At 49.0% G+C, this 25,515-nt stretch overlaps 1 protein-coding gene across 5 annotated transcripts in view; it reads left to right on the top strand.

Annotated features, from left to right (window-relative positions):
* Msra (methionine sulfoxide reductase A) overlaps positions 1-25,185 on the top strand; it is a 320,628-nt gene extending 295,443 nt beyond the window's left edge. For all 5 annotated transcript variants that reach the window (XM_051160698.1, XM_051160697.1, XM_051160696.1 and 2 more), the window contains one exon: positions 24,654-25,185. In XM_051160698.1, the coding sequence (XP_051016655.1) occupies positions 24,654-24,818 (165 nt within the window). In that variant the 3' untranslated portion in view covers positions 24,819-25,185. The remainder of the gene's footprint in view (positions 1-24,653) is intronic.
* Positions 25,186-25,515: the final 330 nt, after the last annotated feature.

Below are 25,515 nucleotides of genomic sequence, written 5' to 3'. Positions count from 1 at the left end.
GTTCTGTACAGAAACCTACATGTTGGAGGCTGTTAAAAAAAAAATGTGAATCTGTGAGTCTCAGGCTAAGAACGAAGCTCACTTGGTAGGGTGCTTGCCTAGCATGCATGGAGCCCTGGGCTCAATCCTCAGCACCATAGAAACCAGGTAAACCATAATAAACATGTGGTGGTGCATGCCTGTAATCCCAGCCCTTAGGAGGTGGAGTTGGAGGATCAGAAGTCCAAGGCTATCCTCAGCTACATAGCAAGTTCAAGGCTAGCCCCAGATACTGGTGACCCTGTTTCTAGGGGGGGGAGAAGAATGGTCTTTACTGTCTGTAGACCCCCCCACAGTTTATCAGTGTACTGCCCCCACCCGCACCCCCTAAATCTGAGAAGCTGGATTCCTCCCACTCAACCCAAAGATGATTGTCTTCCTAACATTCCTGGTAGATAGGCAGTTCATCCTGGTGTGACAGCTCTGGCTACTCTGCCCTCGTCAGACACCTAAGGACTGCTCCTCTCATAGTGAAAGGCCTGGCTTCTGGTTTTGTGGCACATCACTCACCTGTCCTCATGTTGCTTTAGTGCAAGACAACACAAGTCTCCTCTCCCTTGCAGCCAAGGACTCTCCTCAAGAGCAGCAGGAAGGATTCCCTGGGAGGCACGGTTTCAGTAAGCATCCAGGGCCCCTCAGATCCTGTGGGTCCAGAGGTCACCCACTGGGACTCTTTTGCTCTGAATCAATCTAACTTGTCAGTGTCGTCTACAGGCCAGTGTGGTGCCCAGCCCCAGAGAGGGCCCCTCGGCCCATGCAGTGTCATGCCCCTGCCTCAGTGCTGAGGAGATGCTGCCTGCTGCCAGCAACTCCTCACCAGCTGCACAGCCAAAAATAAGTCCTCAGCTGTACAGGGCTGATCTTTCCGCTCCCCTTCTCCTCAGCATCGAGAGTCCAGCAGCTTGCCAGCTGGAACTGGAGATTGGGTTTTTTTCCCCCACCCAGCTGAAAGGAAATGCGGTGAGGTTTTTTTTTTTTTTCTTTCTCCCCCTCTCCCCATTTATTTTTTAACCTTATTATGTCAAAGGAGTTGTCTTGTTCTTAAGGGCAAAAAATATCACCATTGCTTCTGAATCCGCTTTGAAAATAGCACTGGGAAGGGGAGGGCTGCATAGAGCTTTTCCTGGCTCCTGGCAGAAGCACCTATCAGGGGAGGCAGATGCAGCCCCGCTCGAGCGGAGGGACTGCTCTGGGAAGAAGCCCGAGGCTTGAGTTGGGCTCAGCAGATCTGTTGCCAGCCTTGGATTGATAAAGTGCCTATTTGCACAGAGGACAGGAGCAGCTGCCTAAACTGTGGAATTTTCCAAGGACTGCAGAACTTTAAAAGCCGAGTTTGAAGTCATGCGTTCCTCTATTTAGCAAATATTTATCGGCACCTGCTGTGTGCCAGGTTCCGGCTGGGGCTGCAAAGGTGAAAAGAGGACAGTTCCTGTCCTCAAGTGCCTCATATCCAGGGGAGGAAACGGACAAGACCAAGGCGAGAAGCATGCAAGATCTCCTGGGCTGAGGGTTTTGTAGGGGTCTCCACCCACAACAGCATAAGTGGGAGCAGGCTGGTTCCGAGGCGAGGTAACAGTGCTGGTCATCAGTGTTGCTGTCAGGCCAATACACGCCAGGGATGCACAGCATGTAGGAAGGACACAGCTCTGCTTCAGGTACACAGACCTGGGGATAAGCCAGGACCATCACCAAGGGGGTGACAACTGAGCTGCTCTGGAAACACAGGGCAGAGTGGGGAAGTGAGGATTCTTCTGACAAGAGAAATGGTGGTGGGAGAAGGCATGATGATTAGAAGAATTGGGACCAGAACCCCCCCCCCCCCCTCTCTCTCTCTCTCTCTCTCTCTCTCTCTCTCTCTCTCTGTGTGTGTGTGTGTGTGTGTGTGTGTCTGTCTGTCTGTCTGTCTGTCTGTCTGTCTGTCTGCCTCTGTTTCTGTCTCTGATTCTCTGTCTCTCTCTCTGTGTCTCTCTCTGTGTGTCTCTCTCGTGTGTGTGTGTATGTGTGTGTGTGTGTGAATATGTGGTGTGTATATGTGTGTGTATGTGTGAATGTGTTGTGTGTGTGTGTGTGTGTGTGTGTGTGTGTGTGTGTGTGTGTGTTTGGCACAGGATCTGAATCTGCAGGAGGGGCAGAGGCTAGCCTGGCCTGGCAGGGCTGAAACAAGGTAAGAAATGACAGCAGCCTCTCTGGAAGAGAGGGAAGAAGACAATGAGCAACAAATCAGAGATCTGGTCTTGAAACCTCCATGACATGGAGCCAATTCAGATGGGTGCTTGCACATTCTTGTGTGTGTGTGTGTGTGTGTGTGTGTGTGTGTGTGTGTGTGTGTAGTGAGCAAGGCTGGAAAAACAATATCAAGGTCTGGCTGATGAAAGGGAAAACAGAGGTATGGGAACAGATATGTGTGAAGAAATGAATCTGTGGATCCATGCTAACTCTGAACTCTATACCTGCTGTAGGGGCCTACACCCTGCAGGCCATGACAGGCTAGTTGAGAGATGTCCAGATGAACTGTTATCACCCTCTCATGGGAGTCACACTGCTTAGGTGGCAGTGGTGTGAGGAGAAGGCTGAAGGGGCGTGTTTAGGAGGGCAAGACTCACATTTATGTTCAGTTGATTTCCACAGGATATTACATTCCTGTGGCAAATACCTGGGGGAGGGGCATTTTGACTCTCAATCTCAGACAATCAGTGCACCATAGCAGCTGAGATGGCTCATTAGTAGGAGTGGGCCCTGAGACATCAGCTCCTCCCAGTCTCAGAGATTACATGGCAGAGAACGAGGCTAGAAAGCAGGGCTTGGCCATAACTTCAAATGCATCCAGCCAAGGCTCACCACATCCTAAAAGTTCCACAGCCTCCCAAAACAGTGCCACCAGCTGGGGACTGAAGGTTCAAATGCACAAACCTGTAGGAGACATTTCACATTCAAACCATAACAGGTGGTCATGGAGCTGGGTAGTGGGACACCCAGATCTGTGAGTGGAGGTAATGTGCAAAAGAGCCTTACACTGTGCAATAGCGGGCTCAAAATAAACCACAAACCTAGGCCAAGAGCTGAAACCGTGAACCTTCTGGAAAAGACACACAGGAAATCTTCATTTGGTTTTTAGTAAATTTAGTGGAATTCTACTCTGTTTTCTGGGGTGTGGTACCCAAAGCACAGACAATTCAAGACAAGGAAATAAATTGGGCACATCAAACTCATGTGCATCAGAGGGTGATCCGAGGGTGAAACAATAAAGCCACCAAACTGGTAAAGGGGTTTTCAAACCATGTGTCTGATAAGGAATTAGCCCCCAGGTTGTAGAGAAAACACTTCTGCTCTACAAGAAAAACACAAATAACTCATCTCAAAAGTGGGCAGCAGCTGGAGTGTGCAGACCCCTGCCTTGCATGTCCAGGTACCTGGGTTTAGTCCTCATCACTAAGAAAAAAAAAAGGAAAAAGAAAAAAAGTCATAGTCATCTCACCAATGAAGATATAAATTACCCAATAAGCCCATGAAATGGTACTTATTAAGAAAATGAAAATGTCAAAGAAAAATTATGGTGAGGTACTCATAACCTCAAGGTTGGAGTGATTTGATAATATAGAAGATGGAGTCTAAGAATCATTGGGAGGAGGAGCACTGTGATGGCAATGCAGAAAGGTGCTCCCCTCTATTGGGCACATCCTCAAAATATAGAGTTCCTGCATCTCACTGTGGTTCAGATGGTCCCTCTGGGTTGGACATAATGGTCGCCATATTGAATCAGAGCTGCTGTGATTCCAAGGTATAGTCCAGCAACGTGGGGAAAGCAAGGCTGCAGAAACAACTCAGCTACTCACATTATAGCCATAGTCAAGAGCAAAGAAGCAATGAATTAACAATTGTCAGTGGTGAGCTGGCTTTCCCCTTTTTAAAATCCAGTCCAAGACCCCAAGCCTACAGTGAGCAGGACCTCCCACACCAATTAACTTAATTAAGATAATCCCTCACAGACACTCTCAGAGACCCTTCTCCTAGGTGGGTCTACATTTCTGCCAACTTGACAAAATGAACCATCATGAAGAGAGAGAAACAGTTGAATGGGTGGGGAACTCTTCCATAGGATGGCTCCCTGTGAGCTGTCCATGGGATTCTCCAGGGGCGTGGCTGCCTATAATCACCCACATCCAATAAACACAGTGCTTCCCCAAGTTGGACTTGGGTGGATGCCTTTCTTTGTTCTGTTGTTGTTAGCCTCTCTACTTGGAATGACCAGACAGTTCTTAAAGAGTCTTCCCAGAAAAAGTCACAGGACACAGAGCAATTGCACTCCTAGCATCTTCGCAAAGGAATTGAAGTGGGAACTCAAACATTGTTGCATTAAGATTCACAGGACATAGATGACAGGTCCATTGTGACAGGCATACAAATATATAATAAGCATATATTGTCATTCACGATAGTCAAAAGAACAACAGCCCAGTTGTCCACTAATGATGAACATATGAACAAAATAACTGCAGCTGGAATAGGCAGATTTGTCGAGGCGGAAAATGGAATTGAGGTTCCAGAGGTGGCGAAGCAGGAGGGCCGTTGCTTAACGAGTAGGGCTTCTGTTTGGGGTGATGGGAAGGTTCTGGAACTGGGTGGTGGTGATGTCTGCACAACACTGTGAATTTATGTAATGTATTAGATTTCACACTTAAGTGCTTCAAAAGGGCAACATTATGTGAGGTAATGAAGAAGGCCAGGCAGGCCTGGAGCACGGGAGGCCCTCCCACAGACTCACGGGAGGCCCTTCCATAGACTCATGGGCTGGGCCGTCTGGGGCTCATCTTAAGCTTGCCTGTGGCTGAGGGCTACTCTCCACTCCCTTCATGAGTCCCATGACCTCATCTGCACCAGGCTTAATTCCTTCCGGTTCGCAAGCACTTGGCTGATAAGGTGTCGCCCCTAAACTGAGGAAGAAGCCCTTATGTCAGTGGTTCTCAACCTTCCTAATGCTTCAGCCCTTTAATACAGTGCCTCGTGTTGTTGTGACCCCAGCCATAAAGTTATTCTGTTGCTACCTTGTAACTGTAATTTTGCTACTGTTATCAATTGCAATGTAAATATCTGATATGCAACCCCCCCCCTCAGGGTCGCAACCCAGAGGTTGAGAACCCACTGCCGTATGAGTGCATCTGTCCCTGCCAGGCTCTCTGGTTCCCTTCTGGATGTGATGGAGAGCCCTGCCAGGTCTCTGTTATCACACACAGCTGCAAAGTTGGGGAGCTGGGTAAAGTCTCTTTCAACCAGTAGCTCTTGCTGGGTGGAAAGTCTTCTGTACTTCTGGAACTTCCTCTGGCCATGGTCCTCCCTGAGGTGCGAAGCTCTAAAACTGCATTTTGCACAATATTATTCCAAAGGAGCAACCACATAATTGTCTCACTTTGTGGCATCCCATAGTCCAGGTTTCTCAGTGGAAGCAACTGGAAGCCTATAGTGTTCATTTCCAAATATGGCGGCTAGCTTGAAAGAGAGGCACAGGAACGCAGCGACAGAGTAGCAGCCACAGGAAACCCTCTCCCAGCATGGGCCATAGTCATGTTGAGGAAATGCCCTTTGCACAAAATGCTTAGTCACACGTGACTGACAAGTTCTCAGAAAGATGTGTTTAGATGGCATCAGTGGTGAGTTCAAAATATGAGAATGGCAAGGAATTTTCCAAACAGTGTTTAAACTGCACCTTGTTTTCCCTGCCTGTGGCTCTGGCATTGGTCACAAGCCCGATTCCTCCTGCTATTTATAAGAGTTGGTTTCTAAGGACCGTAGAGAACATCATATCCACTCACGTCTTTGCCACAGATCCCAAAGCCAAGGCATCGCCTGGTCAGCAGTGAGACAGTGGCTTCGGAGCAACCAGATAAGTCCCCAGGTCTGGCCAGCATGGCCACCATACTTAGCTGCATGGCTCTTAGGTTCTCACACAAACGAAAGCAGAGATCCTTGCTCACCAGCCCCTATGAATGAGAAGCCACAGATGTGAACGTTCTGGGGCTGTTTGGAGGAAGGTTCTGGGGACTTGGCACCCAGGACAAAAGGAACAATGGCCACAACGTGGAGAGAAAGTAGATGCAAGGAGTTTAGAATCCAGATGCTCCACTGTGTGACATCCCTAAGTAGCATACCCAGTCACAAGGGCAAATCTTCTGGCCTCCTGTTAGAGGGGGAGTTCTGTGTCCTTACACAGCCCAACAGGCCTCTGCTGGACAAGCTGGACATGAGAATGCTGGGGTCCCTGCTCCTGCAGAAGGGCCCAATGGTCCATGTGACTGCTGAGGTGACCCAGATCCTAAGGATGCTAAGAGTGGAGTTGTAGCTGTTCCTGCCTGGGATGTGGGGCTTTTGAACTGGGCTGTTAACCTTCACAAAGCAGGCCAGCTATCAGATGGCCCGGAAAAGCTGGAGACCACAGCGTATATCTCACATTCTGGTAGCCCATGCATACACCAGGGAACCCAGTGGGTTCTCACGACCACAGACACTTCATGGAGGCCCAACAAATGAGGATGTGCTGGGACACAAATGGAGAGAGGTAGCAGGTGGCTGGGCCTGAGCCTGTGACCCTTGAGTCTCTGTATCCTTGACAGCCCAGTCCTCCAATCTGGGGAGGAGGTACCAAAGCCATACCTACTGCTAAGAATGGGTTCAGGGTAACAGAAGCAATGCCCGTGAGCTGTGGGTATTTAGCATGAGGGACACATGAAGACTTAGTGGCTGCTGAAGGCATGACAGATGGTGGTGTTTATAACTCACTTGGAAAGATTTCTCACTAAAAGTTGTTAGTGTTAAAGTTTCTTTAATTTTATCTTGATGAAGTGAACTTCATCTACCTAAAAAGATAAGCCCAGATACTTTGAAAGATCAAACCCCATCTTGGTGGACCATAGGAGCAAGAACTCAGCCCATCACCTCAGGGCCACATGGGGACACCCTTTTCTTCCTACAGAGCCAGGAACATGTCCAGTGCCTTTTTTTTTTTTTTTTTGGTCCTCCTATGGAGATGCTTGTGGTAGTCACCACAGGAGGATTTGGGGCTTTCCTCAGGATTGTTCTGGAATTTCTCCTTTCCCACAGGAATCTCTTCTGCCATGAGAGTGACAACAGGTTGGAACCTATGTCCCTGGAAGCCGGAGGTGGTGGTGGGTGCTCTGCCTGTGGAGATGAGGAATGGGATTCTCTCCCTGAATCCCTCCACACCAGGCATACAGTTGGCATTCCTGTGGGCCGGCAGCGTGCCCAGCTCCAGGCCACCCCCCACCCCCCGGTCTGCCATCAGCAGCTGTTTCTGACAGGTGTCCCACGCTCTACTGCAGATGGTGACCGAAATGGGCCCGTTGGCAGGCAGCACCGTTGCCGCCCCCTGCACATGCTGATGTGTTCACTGACACACAGATCAGCCCTCACTCTGGTTTGAGGTACCTTGCCTCTGGCTGCAGGTGAAGCCAGGAGCTCTTGGAACCCCACAAGGTTCCAGGGCCTCCACTTCAGCCTAGGACCCCTCATCATCTGACGGACTGTGGACTTAGTGGGGCCTTGTTCTAGGCAGGTTAGATCACTCTCCTTCATGGTCATGGGGCTGTGTGTCTCTCTTTGCTGGTGCAGTCAAGACTGGACTTCCCTAGCTCCCTAGGTGTGACTTTGGCCTTAGCCCAGTGAGGCTAAAAAAGGATGAGCTGCAGTGACCCCAGATTCAGGGGCTTGGCCACTCTTGACTCCTTCTGTCTGTTTTCTCAATGGGCCCTGTGTACGGAAAACACACAAGACTCCTGGGAACTGCTCCCCTGCTCAAGTGAGTGGGAGTCTGGTTTCTTGGTAAAAATAGCTAGATCAGGCCACGTCCATAGCTGAGATAAGGACCCAGGAGGAGAAGAGGGTCAAAGGGAAGGTGGCTGCCCTTCCAATGCCTCCTCCCTCGCTGCCTGCCTGCACCTAAAGCAGAGAGGAGTCTCAGGGCATCACCAGGGCTCAGCTTTTCTGCCCACAGCCCTGTGAGCCCCGCCTGCCCTGTGTTTGAGCTGTTCATTCCAAACACTGAGCTAGCCAAGGCCGCCAGATGAGAGTGACATCTGGCTGAGACCGTGGCCAAGTCTCTGCTGCTCTGTCCCTGGCAGGCAAGAGCTATGTTCCCAGTGCCAGATTCTCAAAGAGGGAGACAGGGATGGGGGCAGAATAAAGCTCCGTGCTCCTTGCCCGGCCATTTTCCTTCTTTCTTCCACAATATTTCAGTTGCCTCTTTGCTTTTTGTTGGAATTTGGGTAGTTAAGGAATAAAAATGTATCCTCCAGAGTGCTGGGGATCATGGGAGTGGGTGGAAAGGATTGGAGGCGAGGGCTGAGGGAGCCTGTGCCCATACGCACGGACACGTACTGTGGTCCACAAGGCACAGGGGGTGGTAGGGAGTTTGTTCAGGCACCTGGAGTGACCTCAAGAGGAGCTGAATGATGCAATAAGAGCCTGCACTGTCTCCTGCTTTCCCAATACAAGGTTAGACTCTCCTTCCATGTAATTCTCTGTGGAGTGACAGCCTGCTGTCTGTAAACCAGGCTGGAACTAGAGACAGGAATCATCCGGTGTCCAATAGGACGGACGAGAGAGTGTTTCCATCCAGAGGCACTGGAAGAAAGTCTAAATCGGATGGCCCAGTATGATCTCCAGGGGCCACGGCAGCTTGTTAGCTGTGTGACCTTGGGCAAGCTACAAAACCTCCTTAAATTTCTGTTATTCACCTAGAAAATAAGAGTAATAGCCACTTGTGGTGTTTTGTGAGCATAAACAACAGCTCTGAGGAGAATGTTGTTCTGGAAGTGAGGCAAGTCAAGTGTGGGAAGGCTAAAGGGTGTGGCCGAGGTCATTCAAGCAGGTAAGGTACCATCGGGAAAGGGGTTTCTGTGGTCCCCAGAGAAGCATCTTTCAGTTCTCTGAGAGTTGGGGCTGCATGGCTCAAGGCACCTGGACTTTTCCCCTCAGCACTACCTGCTGTGCACCTCTCACATTTCTCTGTCCTACCTGACACTTCAGTGACACCTCAGACACTCTCAAGCATAAAGGACAGTGCTGCCTTTTCACGTGTGAGCCATGCTCCCATCGCTCTGTTTCTTTGACGTCTGTAAGGTATGCAGGGGTTTTCCTTCTCTCTGTAAAATCCATGGTTCTGGCAACTTCTCTGCCACCCGAGTTCAGCACCATGAAGTCCAAGGACTGGAGAAACCACTGGGACTTCTGGTGGGGCTGGGTGAGTTTATGTGTTGTGTGTGTCCTTGAACAGAGGACAAAACAAAAACAAAAACAAAAAAACAAAACAAAACAAAACAAAAAAACCAAAACTGTTCCATACTTCACAGAGCAGAGGATGATGGCGAACCCTGGGCCTTCACAGTTAGGCTTCCTCTGCTCGCCGTGTCTATGGTCAGTGTTGGGAGACCCATTTTACAGTGCTAACATGAGCAAGCAGCTCAAGTGTGATGGGCAGACTGGCAAAGGCAGGTCGTGGCTGGAGTTTGAAGGTATTGGCAAGAGTGTGGTAAGGCTCACATGAGACTTTAAGCAAAGCGAGCAGTGCAGTGCACAGAGCTGGCCCATGCAATACAGCCCTTCGTCTCCCCAACCCCATCACCGACTTGCTCATTCTAGGCCTTGTCTCTCGGCAGCCCAGGATGTAGGGGGTTAGTAGGCATAAGTGAAGACAGGGATTCCAGGCCATGTCCAGATTCTCCATCACACTGTATGTTCTTTAGCGTCCAGTATGCATGTGGATGGAAGAGAGCACTTAGTCAGGTGTCCCTAATGCTAGCAGAGGACATCTAAGCTGACTGGCTGTGTCCTCAGAGCACCACTGGTCTCTGGATGACCCATGACAATCGGGTCACCCGTTTGGGTGGGACAAAGTTTAAGCCAGTCAGGTCCTGACTTCCACCTGCTCTGGGCATCATCCATTCCTCCTGAGTCCCCTGGTGTGGCATTCTGTGAGCTCAGAAAGGCCACAGCATCACAGGGCCTGAAGATTGCTGCAGAAATTGAACCCACACAGTTTAATCTCTTTCTGAGGACAGCCCTGAAAGGAAGGCTTCTCATCCCCGCCCCCCAACCCCCTTACAGGAGCGGAAGCCTCAAGGTCAGATGCTCAAGGTTATGTAGTTTGGCCAAGCCCGGCCAGGATCAGAAGCAAACACTGTCCACACGAGGATGTGGTGGGGAACTGTTAACGCCAAAGGATCCACGGCCACTGCAACACATCCAGTCTTAGCAAGAAGTCTAAGGAACACGGGTTTTATTGTCTTAGCCGGAAGGCATACCAATTATATGCAAATGCAATGATGTAATTAGCTTCTGTTCTAGCTCTCTTCTCTGAAGGGATTTCCAGTTCTGTTGAGCACTGAAGAAAATAACAATTGTGTTTTGGCAAAGAGCACTCATTGCCTTTTTTGAGTTTATACCTCTAATACATACTTTTTTTCTTCCTTCCCTCCTTTCCTCCCTCCGTCCTTCCTTTTCTCCCCTTTCCTCCTCTCAAACACGTTAAAATTAAAGAGTAAAAATAAAAAAATATCTAAGGCCTAGGCAGATGGCTCAGTCAGTAAATGTGCTTGCCACAAAAGCAGGGACAGGAGTCACATAATCAACCAGGCATGGGGGATCACTCTTGCCAGCAAGGGAAGGTAGAGACAGGAGGGTCAATTGGCCAGCCTTCCCAGCCAACTGGGTGAGCTCTGGGCTTAGTAAGAGACCCTGTCTCAAAACTGAGGTGGAAAACGATCGAGGAAGATGGCTGACATCTCCTCAGAGTAGGCACACAAGTAGCTACACAAACGCATAAGTAATACTTCAGTGCTAAAAAGCCTAAGCAGCTTGCACAGAGGCCTGTACATCCGAACACACACACACACACACACACACACACACACACACACACACACACACACACACACACAAGCTTTTGTAATCTTCTAGTGATGCCTGAATGAGGTGGGGCCGGGGAGAGGGTGCTATTGTCTAAAATAAAGCAGTTCTGTGTTGATGAACCTCAGCCTCACATGCAGTCTTGCAGCCAAACAGCCATGCTCTGCAGTCACACTAGGGACACATACACTCATGGGCACCGTACACCTACAACATTGGCGTCCTTGGTTTCCTGAGAGACTGGCTGAAATGTCTCTCCCTTGTTTTTTCCTCATCTACATTCTCAGCCTTACAAGGCTGGAAGCTCAGTCAGAACAGCTATACATCGTAAATGCATTTTCTCTTACTGCTGATATATTAATTGACAGCCCTATTTTTAGTTTCCTTGGGTAATAATTTAAAGGCCTAGCATTTCATTCTGGGTCCTGGCCAGTATAGTGTGAAGTTATTCAGATCACAGCTCATGGGAGAATCTCTGCGTGCAAGCTGGCCAGCCTGTTGCGATGGGCAGATGGACCCTCGCCCAGGGCAGAGGAAGTCTCAAGGGAGATTTTAATTCCTTAATACTGAACCAAGCACAATTTTTTATTGTCTTAATCAGTGAATTAAAAAAAAAACAATTAAGTGACCAAGTTTCATTTTTATTTTAGCTTGGCATCAGAGAACTTTAAGAAATTGAAACTGCTTTTCACATGCATTACCATTGAAAGTTGATTTTGTATATTCCAGAAGATTCTGGCAGCAGTCTTACAGATAAGGGTGCTGTATCACTGTTAAATTAAAAAAAAAATATATCTAGCCAGGCTCGCTGGTGCATGCTTGTAATCCTGGCACTCAGGGAGGTAGAGGCAGGTGGATCACTGTGAGTTCAAGGTCAGTCGGGTCTACAAAGCGAGTCCAGGACAGCTAAGGCTACACAGAGAAACCCTGTATCAAACTAACTAACTAAAAACCAAGCCAAACAAACAAAAAACCAAAACCAACCAAACAAACAAACAAAAAAACCCCAAACCATTTATCACCACCTCTGGGCAGAGGCAGGCGTGCACTGAACCCTGGGTGATTTTCTCTGGACTGGACCTTCGTTGTGTTCCATATCTACCATATGGAAATGCCCACTTGAAACTGTTGCACAGGCCTTCTAGTGGAGGCTGCATCCCTTCAGAGCACAGGACACTTTAAGTAATGATTATGCTGAGTAACATTTTGACTCTTAATGAAGGATTTACTGATAACAACAAACAACCTTTATAAATACATAATGTCGAATTTTGATAACTTATGGGAACATGTGATTGATTTTCTACTAAAAATGCTTGTCTATTTCTTAATTTAATCTCTAACCCATACCTTTAAAAAAATCAGCAAGAACAAGTTTCTAAGTTTCCAGGCCTATAGCTGAGTCACACCCAGTTCTCTGGCACCATGAGTAATATCTGAAGTGGGGCACAGAAAAATTTACCCTCTAACCAAAGTGCGTGCTCTCTCTCTCTCTCTCTCTCTCTCTCTCTCTCTCTCTCTCTCTCTCTCTCTCTCTCTCCCCCTCCCTCCCTCTCCCGCTCTTTCCCCTCCCCCTCTCTCTGTGGGTACAGATAGATACATATATAGATATAGATATTATGCACAATAGCAACATTTCACTGTAGGAATGAAAGCAGCAGGGTGTGCACAGGAAATCATACTAGAGTCTTGGGGCAGATGTTCTGCATGGGTATCAAAATACAACTTTGGAATATGCCTAGAGTTGTCAAAATGTCAACAATGAAAGCCAACCAAGTAGCTAAGAGATGGACAAAAGCCAGGTATGGTGGTACATGCCTTTAATCCCAGCAGAGGCAGGTAGATTTCTGGGTTCAAGGCCAGCCTAGTCTATGGAGAGTTCCAGGACAGCCAGAACAGCCAGGGGTATGCAGAGAAATCCTGTCATGAGAAAAGGAAAGAGAGAGAGAGAGAGAGTGAGAGAGAGAGAGAGAGAGAGAGAGAGAGAGAGAGAGAGAGAGAGAGAGAGAGAGAAGAGCTGGAGAGATGCCTCCGCACAGGCCTGAGTTTGACACGCAGACCCCACATTTTTAAATGCTGCACCTGTCGGTAAATTCTTCAGCATGTTACAGACAGGCAGGAAGATTCCTAGGTCTCCCTAGCTAGCCAGCCTAGTCTACTTGGTAAGTTCCTTACTAATGGGAAAACTCTGTCTCTTAAAAAAATAAAAAAGTGGAGAGAGCCTGAAGCATTACACCTAAGGCTGTCCTCTGACCTTCACATGCATGTGCACACACAGACACATATGCACCTGTACACACACATAAATATTTGAATAGACACCTAACCTAAGAAGGCATACAGAGGACAAATAGTAAAATTGAAGTGTGTCCAACGTTGCTATTGAGAAAATGAAGACAAAAGCTAACTTAGTGTTCCATGTCTTCCAGTGTTCAGAATGAATGCATTAAAAGTTCTGACAGTTCCCGGGGCAAGGATGGAGAGCCACGAGCACTCTCAAATGTCGTAGGTGAGGGGTCCAACTAGTCCCACCAATCGGGCACACCACTGGGAAACTTTTTACCCAGCTGAAGACACATTAACATCACGTGACTCAGCAGGCTCACACCTACGTTTCTACCCAAGAGAAGTATGACTTATGTCGTCAAATATCCATGGCAGCATTTTTAATAACAGCCCCCTCAAACTAGAGAGAGCGGAAAGGGGCAAGCATCCTGAAAGCACAGACCCCTGAAGAGGCTCGGTTTGGGTTCGGGAAAACGGCGTCCAGAAGGGCTGTGCTTCGGTGTGCTGTGTGCTTTTGAATTGAAGACATTCCAAGGTGTAGATGCTGCCTCAAAAGCAAGGACTCTCTAACCTTCTTTTGTCCCCACCCCGGGCACCCATGGAGGGGCTGTCTCTGAAGTTCTCTCACCAGAGGGAGGAAAGTTCTTGCAAAAGAAATGTCATTCTCTTAAGCCCCCTTCCTAGGAATCTCATCAAAGAGCAGGAAAGATTAGCCACTGGCAAAGAGACTCAAAGTCCCCAGCCCAGACAGACTTTGATCTGTTCTTCTGAGGGTGCCTCTGAGAGGTCACCCAAAGACTTTATCTCAGTCAGAAGTTAACTTTGTTCAAGGCACAATTCTATTCCTCACCGTGCTCTAACCTGCCTCCCCCCAGGAGAGGAACTTTGTCCCAGGCCATTGTGTGCTCTTTGGGCCTATCAATTCTCCTAAAAATTGCTTCTAGCCCTCTAAAATACCCAACACCCAACTCCCAGCTCCTTTTCTCCCCAGGAAAAGAGACTCTAAACTTGCATCTTCTTGCCCTTCTTTTAGGTTTCTGTCTTGCATCGCTTCCGTGAGCATGTGTGTGTTGGTGGGACCTAGTCACCTTCCTCTCCTGAGGCAAAGCTGGGTGTCAGTGGAGGGCCGCCTTCCCCTTGACCTTACAGCTCATGATCCCAAGTCAAGGAATGAGCAGGAGGGATGGTAGAGTTGGAAATTACCCTAGCATGGACAGCATCTGTGCTCCAGCACACAAAGAAAAACTTCAGGGGTAGAAGGCTCATGGCTTCTAAGCACGTAAGCAGAAGCCAGTCAGGGGCCACACAGAGAGGAGTCACAGCTGGAGAGTGTCCCTGAAATAAACTGTGGAGTGATCTTGAATTATATGTTAGATGCTTTTCTCATTGCTGTAGCCACCTGAGAACAAGCCACTTAAAGAAGGAAAGGTTTGTTCCAGCTACAGTTTTGGAGGTTAGTACCCATGGTCCACCATGATGGGGGAGAAAGTCCCAGCAATAGGAACAGGAAGCAGATGATTACGTGGCATCCAAGATCAGGTATAAAAATAGTGAACAGGAAGTAAGGCTGGTTGGGCTAAACTCAAGACCCGCCCTCAGTGGCCCAACTTCTGCCAGTCAAACTCCACTGTCTGAAGGTCTCATGATCATCCCAAATGGTGCCTCCTGCTGGGGACCAAATGTTCAAACATTTCACATCTAGACCACAACACTTGACTTCAAATGTCCACTTTTCAGAGGACATTTATGAGACAAGGAAGTACTGAAGTAGAACTTACTAAGTATGCCTTGAACCTTGGGATAAACCAACAGAAACAAAGTCTGAAGAGTTAAAGAGACATATGGAAACAATAGCTCATCAAAAAATTATCTCAGCAAGGAGACAGAAATTATAAGACAGCTGGGCATGGTGGTGCACCCCTTCACTCAAGAGGCAGAGGCAAGCAGAGCTCTGTAAGTTTGAGGCTGGCCTGGTCTACACAGTGAATTCTAGGGCAGCAGAGGTGATAAATTGCGATCCCCCATCTCAAAAATGAAGAGAGAGAGTTATAAAACAAAGAACCAAACTGACATTTGGATGTAAGCAGAGCCAGGTGAAACAAAGCTTCAACCGTAAGTGAAAAAACTCCTCTAAGGGGAGAAGTTAAGTCAGCAGGAGAAAATGATGAACTGGGAGATAAGTCAGCTGAGATCTTCTAGTCCAGGGGGCCAAACGAAGCAAGAAAGGACAAAAGATGGTGCATCAGTGTGCAACAGTTGCACAGCTCTAAGACTAGCCAGCTGCCCATCACCGTGACAAAAGACCTGAGAAAATCAAGTTAGAATACTGTGGGTTGATTTTAGCTCATGGTTTCAGAGTTTTCAGCCATGCTACTTTTGGCCTTTGGCATATGGTGTCTGGGAAGCAAAAATATAAAGGAAGAATCTGGGGTCATAATTGCCTTTTCCAGAGTATTTTGCTAATGCCCTAGATTCCTCCCACTAGGTCCCACCTTCTAAAGGTTCCACCAGGTCCATAGCCCCCTACTCTGGGGACCAGCTCTTCAACATAGGATCTTTTGGAGACTACTCAATATGCAAGATACTGCAATTCTGACTGCTAGATTGTAAGTTCTAGGGCTCTTGAAGGCATGGGTCAGAAGGAGGAGGTTCCAGAGGATCTCTCCAGGTTTAACTGTCTCATGTCACACTTGGGAAAGCAAAGACCCAGATGGGAAGCAGCAACCAACCAATGCGTGTAACGACTGGACACAAGAGTCCTTAACCTCCTCGTTTTATAGCTGAAAGCTTGACTCACAGCAAAGTTGGCCACTCTGCGCTGTACAAATTGGGACCAGTCACAGAGTTGCTGAGATTCTAACGTGAGGGTGACACATGTCCAGAAAAGCTCCTGGCTTTGCTGAACACGCAGCTGCCATGTTGCTGTGAGTCCTATTCTATTCAGTCTCTTGGGACGAAGGATCTTTCCTTTTGATGAAATCTGCATTTCATCCCCAAGGTGAAAACCAGTGTCCTTGGCTCTTCTGAGAAAATGAGAAGTGGTTTCTTTTGTGTAATGAATGCTAGGAACACGCAAAAACAGAGGTTGTTCTTAATTGACTGCAGTTATGGGAAAGCAGACCATAACCCCTAAAGATGCATAAAGCAGAAGGTGGGGGGAGGGAGGGAGGGAAGAAGGGAGGAGGAGGGAGAGGGAAAGGGAGAAGGGAAAGAGAAAAGGGGGTGAGGGAGAGAAAGAGAGAAAGGTTTCTTGTGCAACTGAAAGCCACAAAAGGAAACTTCACTCAAGGACAAAGTCATTTGAATTTCTTGTGACAACCAGCCAATGTCAATGGCAAGATCAAAACCAGAGAGGTCCTCAGTCCTTGACCCCATGGTTGATGCAAGGGTATGGAGGTGGCATGCACAGCTTGTGACACCCAGTGTCTGACTCTGAGCCTTGCCTTCTAAAACCCTGCAGGGGGTCACCAGTCAGGGTTTGGACAGAAGAGAAGGGATTTGGACCCTCTTGATCTGTCAGGAAGATTTGGCATTTAGACGACAAGGGGGAGATACAGCTCTGGGAAACCCAAGAGGGATACCAAGTCCCTCTGGGTCCCCACTTTGGTTCAGTTACTTATAGACCTTGGTGCAGACAAGCAGGGCAGCCTCAGAGGCACCTGCCACCTTTGCCTAAAGTCAGGTGGTCCCTTTGCTCCTGTAGCATGCTCCTTTGTGCCACTCTGTTGAGGGAAATGGGAGAGTTGAGGACAGAGCTAGGCACATGGAAGTAGACTGTCAGATACCCCAGGCTCTGCTGCAGTCTTCTCCTGCTTCTAGCTTCCCAGGCCTTCTCTCCTGGGGGCCCCTGGACCAACCCATTTCCTGTTTATCTTTGATAGCCAAGGGCTTGCCTTGCTCTGCCACCAGACCTTCCAGAATACTCGCAAATACATGATCACACTCCCTCTTCCTTGCCTTTGATTATGACGTTTTCCTTATCCAAGGAGGCCCTTGGTGTCATCAGGGCTGCTCTGTGAACACCCAAGTTCAGTCCTACTTTTCCAACCTGGGAGATTCTCATCTCCACACCCCAGAGGATATTCTTTGTACTCCAGAAGGTTGCAACTTTCCCTCTGCCCCATGGTAGATATTCATGGTCGTAGGACTCTGACCTGATGCACAGGTTACCCCAGAGATGGAGTGGGGCCTTAGATGATGCTGTGGGAGCCATCCTGGGCAGAACTATCAACCTGCCCCAGCAAGCTCTCGGGTATCTGCCACTCCTGTTTCGCCACACTTCAGCTAATAAGTAGTGCTCTTGATCCTATCCTCATCATGTGGCCTGATGGCTTCCTAAATCACAAGCCTTTGGAACACGGAGGACTTTCTGTTTCTTAGTCCTGCATCCAAAACCTAGCACAGTGTCTGTGACAGTCACTTGCATGTGTAGTTACAGGCAACTCTGAGGGTCTGCAAGGCCAAGTCGTCTTTCCCATTTCCTGCTGTCCTACTGTGTTCATACCTATTGCCTAGTAGCCCATAATCTTTATCCAGTCCCCTAAGTCGGACAGGAGACGTCATCACTTGTTTACAGAGAAGGCTGAGCCACTCCTGTCTTCCCAGAGCTTTCCAGCAGCACTCCAGCCAGGGAAGACTGAAACGGAGATAAGATGCCCTATCTGAGAGAACAGTTCCCAAATGTCTATACCCAGGTCCCAGCATGTGGATCGATCTGACCCTCAGAGGGACACTGCTGGTCCCTGTGGCAAAGCAAGGAAAGGGACAAAGCCCCCACTGCTTCCTAGATTCCCCCTGCAAACCAGAAGTTAGTTTGGCTCACACGCATTGGTCAGTGCAAGTCTCATGGACAGCCTGAGCTCGGGAGGAGAAATGGTTTGGAAGACCCCTGTTACTGTCTGCCACAGTCCTCCCCAAGGGCAGAGTGTCTCAGACTGTCACTGCCACACGGGCCTGCTACAGGCTGTATCTCTGCGTGTATGTGCATGTGTGCGCTCTGCATGTATGTGCATGTGTGTGCAGGTGTCCATGTGGAAGCTAAAGGACAACCTTGAGTATCATTTCTTGGGTGCCGTCCACTTTGGGTTTTGAGGGTCTCTCATTGGCCTGGCACTCACCAAGTAGGCTTAGCTGGCTGCCCAATGATCACCAGGGCTTCCTCTGTTTCTACCTCCTCAGCGGCTGCATTCAAAGTATGGACCACTATGCTGGCCTTTCTCACGTGGGTTCAGGGAGCACACCCAGGTCGTCTGCCCATCTGACAGGTTCTTTACCAACTGAGGCATCTCCCCAGTCCCCTGGTGATCATTTTTTAAATGTAGGTTCCAATTCAGTAGGTCTGGCAAAGGCCCAAATGTAGGTTTTTTTTGTTTTGTTTTGTTTTTTAAACAAGCTGTGGCCATAGTCCACACACTGTGATGCTTCAGCTCCTCACTGGCCAAGCGAACAGCTGTGGTCCTCCCATCCTCTCATCTGCGTGGAGTCATAGCTCAGACCATAGTGTCTGCCACTTTGCTTTACAAGCCAAAGGGTCAGAAGACCTTGGGAGTAATCTCATGGGTCCAGAGAACAGGAGTAGTCACGACAGCCATCTAGCTGTGTGGCAGAACTGCAGATTTAGGGGAAGGGCACTGCACCTGAACGCAGTCTTGTCTCAGAAGCCAAGTCCTCTGATGAGGAGCTATTGGCCTTAAGACAGAATTAGCTGTATATGCACCGCCTCCTGTTCTGCGTTTTCTACTGAGGGTTCACAAGGCAGAAAAAGGCCAGTGCATTCGAACTCAGCCTTGGGAGGGTGGCACAGTCTCCTGTCAGTGTGATCCTGGGGACCTGTCCTTCTTGCATGTACCATGGCCATTGCTTGGCTCATAGGTACAGTGCCATCCTTCCTGTGTGCTCCCTGGTTTTGCAAAGCAATCACCCCTCCCGTGGCTGGGCCACACTGACAGGCAAGCCTACTTTATAGCTGGTTGACCTTCCTTCTCTGTGCCACACTGTACCCTCTGCTTAGCTCACAATGGAAAATGGCTCCTTTTCTTGTTTTTAGTAGTTTTGCTGAAAAGACATTTCAGCTGCATCAAACCTCCAGACATTTCCCCCTTTGTGTATGGCATATGCATGAGTCCCCGTGTATGCAGTAGAATGTGTGCATATGTGTGGAGTCCTGAAGTTGACATAGGGTGCCTTTTCCAAACACTCCATTTTATTCGTAGAAATAGAGTCTCCAGTTGAACGCACAACTTGCCACTCAGCTACTCCAGTTAGCCATTTTGCTCCAGAGTCCCCTGTCTCTCCTACTCTAGTGTTGGTGTTGCGGGTGCTGGGCTCTGAACTGTGGACCTCAGGCTTATGTGGCAAGTGCTGTATCCACCGAGCCATCGCCTCACCCTGATTCACAGACATTTTGATATGTGGCAGCTGCCTGGAGACTAATACACTGACTGGGACATTTACTTTGCTAAGCTTAAGCCTAAACATGGAGTGTGTGTGTGTGTGTGTGTGTGTGTGTGTGTGTGTGTTCCTGTCTGTGTGTCTTTTCTCTCTGTGTATCTCCCTGTGTATATGTGTGTCTATGTCTCTGTGTATGTCTGTGTATCTTTCTCTGTGTGTGTGTGTGTGTGTGTGTGTGTGTGTGTGTGTGTGTCCTGTCTGTCTGTCTGTCTGTCTCTCTCTCTCTGTCTCTCTCTCTCTCTCTCTGTCTCTCTCTCTCTCTCTCTCTCTGCGTGTGTGTGTGTGTGTGTGTGTGTGTGTGTGTTTGTGAAAGACACATAATAGTACAGAATTCAGTGGAACTACATCTGAAAGAAAATGAAGCGGTCTCTAGGTTCAGAAGCCAAAGAGAGATAGAAGCCAATCAAGTAATGTACCAGGTACAGGCTCCCTGGGCCACTAGAGGCCAGACTGAGGAATCAACCACCCCCAGCCCCATCCCAACGCACCCACCACCACCTCTCCTTTCTCCTGTCCTGATAGAACTTTTTCTTCTAAGGCAAGAGAGATCAGCCTCCCAGAAATTAGACTGCATTCCTGTGGATCCCAAATTGAAAGCAGATTTCATGCTATTAAAATATCTAAACAAGTACTGGATAAAAGCATATATACATTTTACAAAGGATGGCACAAAAATCTAGCACTCTGAATTCTTTTGGTGGGTAGAGATGGGGTTTGGATCAAACTTAATGTTGCCTTCAAGAACAAAAGGGTGAGGGAGTTTGAATTACAGGTGCCCTCCCTCTTTCCTGGCAGGTTTCCTTGGAGCCAATGTGTCTGTTTCTCTTCATTAGCGCCCCAGACTGTGACGGGTTTTAGGGTCATCTGATCTGAAATGCTGGCCAGTGATTGGGTGTGCCTGCGCAGCTGAGGTCAGAGCTGGCTCTTGGGCTGGACAAATGTCTAGCTGGGCCTGCTGCTGCTCCACATGGCCTGAGCTGAGGGTCTGTGGCCTGCTTTCCTAGGGATGGAGAAGTGGGTGGTTTCCATGCTGTGCACCAACTAACCTGGGCACTTGGGGAATGCCAGTGACTAATGGTGAGCTTATTAGAATGCTTGCAGTAAGCAGAATGGCCGTATTTATCTGCTAATTTTATTCAAAGGATGGCTTTCCTCAGGCGGGCCTTGAAGGTCAGATGGGCCCACTGTGCCTCTGCCGGACACTTCCTTACATCTGCGGTGCCCATAGATACAGCTGGGGCTGAGGCCATCTGTCTGGACCTGAGGTCACTGCGGTCTGGAAGAAGGCCCCTCTCCACCTCCCTGTCGCCTGCTCATAGGGATATATTCAGATAAAAAGAGGGGGTGTATGGAGGGGGCTTAGTGGGGGGGCTTCTTCCAGGATGGTGAGGGGTAGGTTGGCTTCCTTCCAGGGTGAAGACTTGGCAGAGCGGCACACTTACTGTGCCTCCTGTCACATCCTCAGAGAGCAGTGATCCCGGCACAGTACCCACTGGACAGAATTTTAAAAGCCTCCCCCCCTCAAGTGGGACCTGCAAGAGAAGGAAGGTCTAGGAAGCTTCCCGGGTCACATCAGAAAAGGGAAAGAGAAGGGTTGTGACAAAAGTAGGCCTGACCCCTTCCTTTAGGGGACCTGGAAATTTCCTCAGTCAGGTGTCACTTCAACGTGCGATTTTTAAGGTTAGAGTCTTTCCCTTACATCATACACAAAGATGCAAACAAACACCAGAAAGGGAAGAAAGGAGAGAGGAGGAGAGAGGAGGAGAGGAGAGGGGAGAGAGAGAAGAGAGAGAGAGAGAGAGAGAGAGAGAGAGAGAGAGAGAGAGAGAGAGAGCGTAAAACACTGAGATGCCAAAACACAAGACGCTGTTTTGGAGATGGTAGGTCGGAAGGGAGTGGTCTGGCCAGATGGTGCTCTCCTCCTGAAGGACTGGTCCTGGCAGGGGCCTGTGGCCAAAGAAGAGCTGCACCTGGTGAACCGTGCTGGGCTGCCTGCAAGTCAGGAGCAGGGCTTAGTCCAGCACAGGAACCTTATGCCTGGCACATCTGAGCCAGCCTCGTCAGTCGTCCTGCCCAGGACCTATTTCAGTGCCAAGAGGTGCCTAGCAGGGCCTGAAGGAAGAGCCAGTGTCCTAGGGTGGGTGGGGCTGAGGAAAAGGAGGTTCCCTGCAGTCTTATGATAGTTTCCTTTGGCTTCCAAGAGGTTTTAGGGGGTAATTTTCTGCCATCTTGTGGCCAAGACTTGGTACTGCCTGAGTCTCAGCACTTCCCCCCTGTTCCCCAGCACTGCCCAGCTACTGTGCCCTAGGTAGGAAGAGTAGCCTGTGAGGACAGGAAGGTTCAGAGAGGCTTCTCCCCACAGTCCAGCCTCAAGGAGCCTTCAGAAGGCCCTGTGTGTGGGATGGCCACTCATTCATACGAGGACAGATCATTTGTGTAGAAGCCAGGCCCTGCCCAACTTCCCAAGAGAAGACCCACCCAAAGGAGGCGAAGAACAGACACCTGGGGGACCTGGGAAGAGGGAAGGGAAGCAGACTTCCCTTGACTGCCCCCTTGACTACAGGGTGGCAGTATAGTTGAGGTCAAAACAGGCATCCCTTTCCAAGAGCATGAGACCCGCATAGACAGGTTCAAGAGCTCTCTGAGGGCAAAGGTTGTGCGCCCTTCTGGAAGGTGTGTGCATTTCTGGGCAGAGACCAAGAAGGTGTGAAATGCCACTTGGTCAGGCCTTTGACTCAAGCCACAGAACAGACGCAGACCTGTCATCATCGCAGAGCTCTGATCCCCTTGGCGTGGCCTGGGCCAAGAACGCCAGACTCTTCTTTCTGCAAGCTCTCTGCCACCTGAAGCAGATAGTATATTCATGGGGTATCAATTTGCCTTTCACCAGAACATTCCGTCCTCACCACCACCCCTTGCCCCATGGGCACATCCAGATGCTGGTGATGGTTTGATGCCTGTGTTTCTACTGCACGCCCATCCTCCTTGCAGTGATCTGGCTCCTGGCTGACATAGCCATGCCAGCAGCTGCCAGCCCAGGTATTCATCCTTCTGAGGTTCCCTTTGTCTGAAAAGCCTGGTGCCAAATGGTGAGCTAGTTGAAGTTCCACCACAGAGCAGAGACTTTCAAGGTATTCCAGGGATGGATTTTGCAGAGGGAATTGGGTGTTCACAGACCCTTTTGAAGGGCAGTCAGAGCCCAGAAAAGCACTAGATTTGAGCTTGTGGAGCCATCACCAAACCACAAAAGCTTGTTGCCACAAGGCCTCAACTGCCCTCAGCCCAGGAGCAAAAGCCCCGTCACCCCCAGAGGTGGCCAAGGAGGAACTGTGGCAGAGTCATGAGTGAACCTTCTTGCAGGTGCCTGTACCCATCCTAATGACTGCGCTGTGCAGATCTCAGCCTTTCATTGTGTCAGCCACCAGATTCTACTTTGATTTTCCCTATGAGTGGGACAGAACATGGGACCTTGGCGGTGTGTCTCCAGGCCTCCTGTCTCTATGATCCCAGGCCACCCAAGCATGTCAGGGATGGAGGCACGTGATCTTACATGCACTTTTTTTTATGGTTGATGACAATAAAAATTTTTTTCTGCCATGAGACGGAAACTAACTCATGAAGTCTTTGCTGTGATTCACACAGTCACTTTACTAGCGTGTAGTAAACCTTCAGTAATTGCTAGGGCTTTTTAAAAAGGTCTAAATGGATTTAGAATGGTTTCTTGTTCTCATTTCTAACTCCAAAAACAAAAACAAAAAATCTGGCTGCTTCTGCATTGTGTGGTCCAACTGCAGGCCTTGACAAGGACATTGATCCTCATTCTTTCCAGACCTTCTTGGCCTTAATGTGGTGAGTCAGCCTCTTGGTTAAGAGGGTTGCACAGAGAAAGCCTGAAGCAGTGAGTGGCGCAGAGGTGGATCCATTAACTGGCAAGTTTGACAGTTCATCTCAGTTAGGCCTGGCCAGTACCTCATCAAAACCCAGGCTCGGAAGCTCTGTGCTCGGCACTCGGCACTCGGCGCTCGGCACTCTGAGTGAGGGTCTAATGCCTTATGCTCCAGCGCTTCAGGGCAACTGGCAACAAGATGGAATAGGAACACAGCTGAAATCCAAAAGGGAAAAAGGCAGGGCTGCGATCCACAGGGAGCAATGTCTGTTTCCTAATCCGTCTCCTGCCCCAAATAGCTCTGCTCTCCTCCCCCAATTTGTGTTGACGTGTTTCCTGCCTGTGGAAGCAGATGCCATCAAGACTTAAAACTGGGTCACAGAGGGCTATGATGGCCTGACACAGGCCCACAGGCCATGTCCTCCTCTGAGTTGGATGTCCAGGTTCCTGGCTCAGAGCTCAGAGCACAGACTCCAGGAACCACAGAGCACAACTCTATGCAAAGTGGGAGTGGGCACGATCTGTCCCTGCGCTGGGCACAGAGCCCTTGGCTTGCCTGTCATTCTGGTCCTGTTTCCCAGTGGACAATCAGAGAGTCACAAGGTCCTGCCACTACCCTGGAAGGGGTTTGGAGCTGCCTTCCAAAAGCAGGAGTCCTGTCAGCTATGGGGCAGTGAGCAGACCATAATTATACAAATATTTGACTTGTAGGCTCTGAAGCTGGAGGTCAGGACACTTACTGACAGCCTGAGTTCAATCAACAGCATCCTTGCGGTAGAAAGAGAGCACTAACTTTCACAAGTTGTGCGTACACACACACACATAAATAAATAAATAAATAAATAAATAAATGTTTAAAAAAGAATATTTTAAACTCTGACGCATACTTAATATTAAGACCCAGTTCACCCAGGCAGATTGACAAGTACCCATCTAGAATTATGTACCAGGGAAGGGCAGAGCCAGCATGTGATCTAAGCCTTGTGTCCCCCCTACTGGTCATTCTCCCTCCTTCTCAGGAGTCCTGTGTCCAGTATTAGGTCCTGAGGTCTCTCCCTCTCTTTCTCTCTCTCCACAGGTTCTTTCGAAGCACGGCTTTGACGCCATCACCACCGACATCCGAGAGGGACAAGTGTTCTACTATGCGGAAGACTACCACCAACAATACCTGAGCAAGAACCCAGATGGCTACTGTGGCCTCGGGGGCACCGGGGTTTCCTGTCCGATGGCCATTAAAAAATAATTTCTCTCCACGAAGTTGGCCCTGGAGGCTCCGGCAAAACCACAGTTGCTGGATGGAGCGGCACTTCTGTGATTCGCATCTGTCACCTTCTCAAGAGCACACACCACACGGGCATTTACATGAATCTGGTTGTTATTGGGGTTTGATTTATGGAAAGTATGATTACATAATTTGTCTTCTGCTCAGTCCGGGTCGGGTAAAGCATGACATTTTAGTGGATCACTTGGCATCTCAATGGAGATAACGAGAGCCCTGTGTCCACCTGCTCAGGTTGGAAGAGGTGTTGAGGGTTCCAAAACAGGGAGATGGCTAGGAGAAAGCCCAGGGACCTGTGGCCCCTTGGTCTGTGCTGACAGACCTCGCCCACTGCCCTGCCCTCAGGTGCCTAAATCATTCATGTCTTCAGGCTCCAGGAATTACTTGCAAGAACGCTTTGCTCTACTGACTCCAGGCATGTGTTTCTCTCCCTCCTCCATCCTCTCTGTGCAGAGAAGACATGAGTGACCTTAATGAATTTTAACATTTCTGCTTACAGCCATGGGAAAGCTTGTTCTAATAAAAAATCTACAGTTCAGCAATAGCATCTGCCTGCTGCATGTCTGTCTTTTCTGGTTCACGAGGGGTCTTGGGAAGTGTTGCAAAGCCAAGTTAAGATCTCAGGAGGAGACACCAACAACAACAACAGCAAATGCTCCTA

This window comes from Acomys russatus, chromosome 18, assembly GCF_903995435.1.
Source record: "Acomys russatus chromosome 18, mAcoRus1.1, whole genome shotgun sequence".
Lineage (NCBI taxonomy): Eukaryota > Metazoa > Chordata > Mammalia > Rodentia > Muridae > Acomys > Acomys russatus.
Note: the sequence above shows the minus strand (reverse complement) of the source record. Positions and strands in the feature narration are given on the sequence as shown.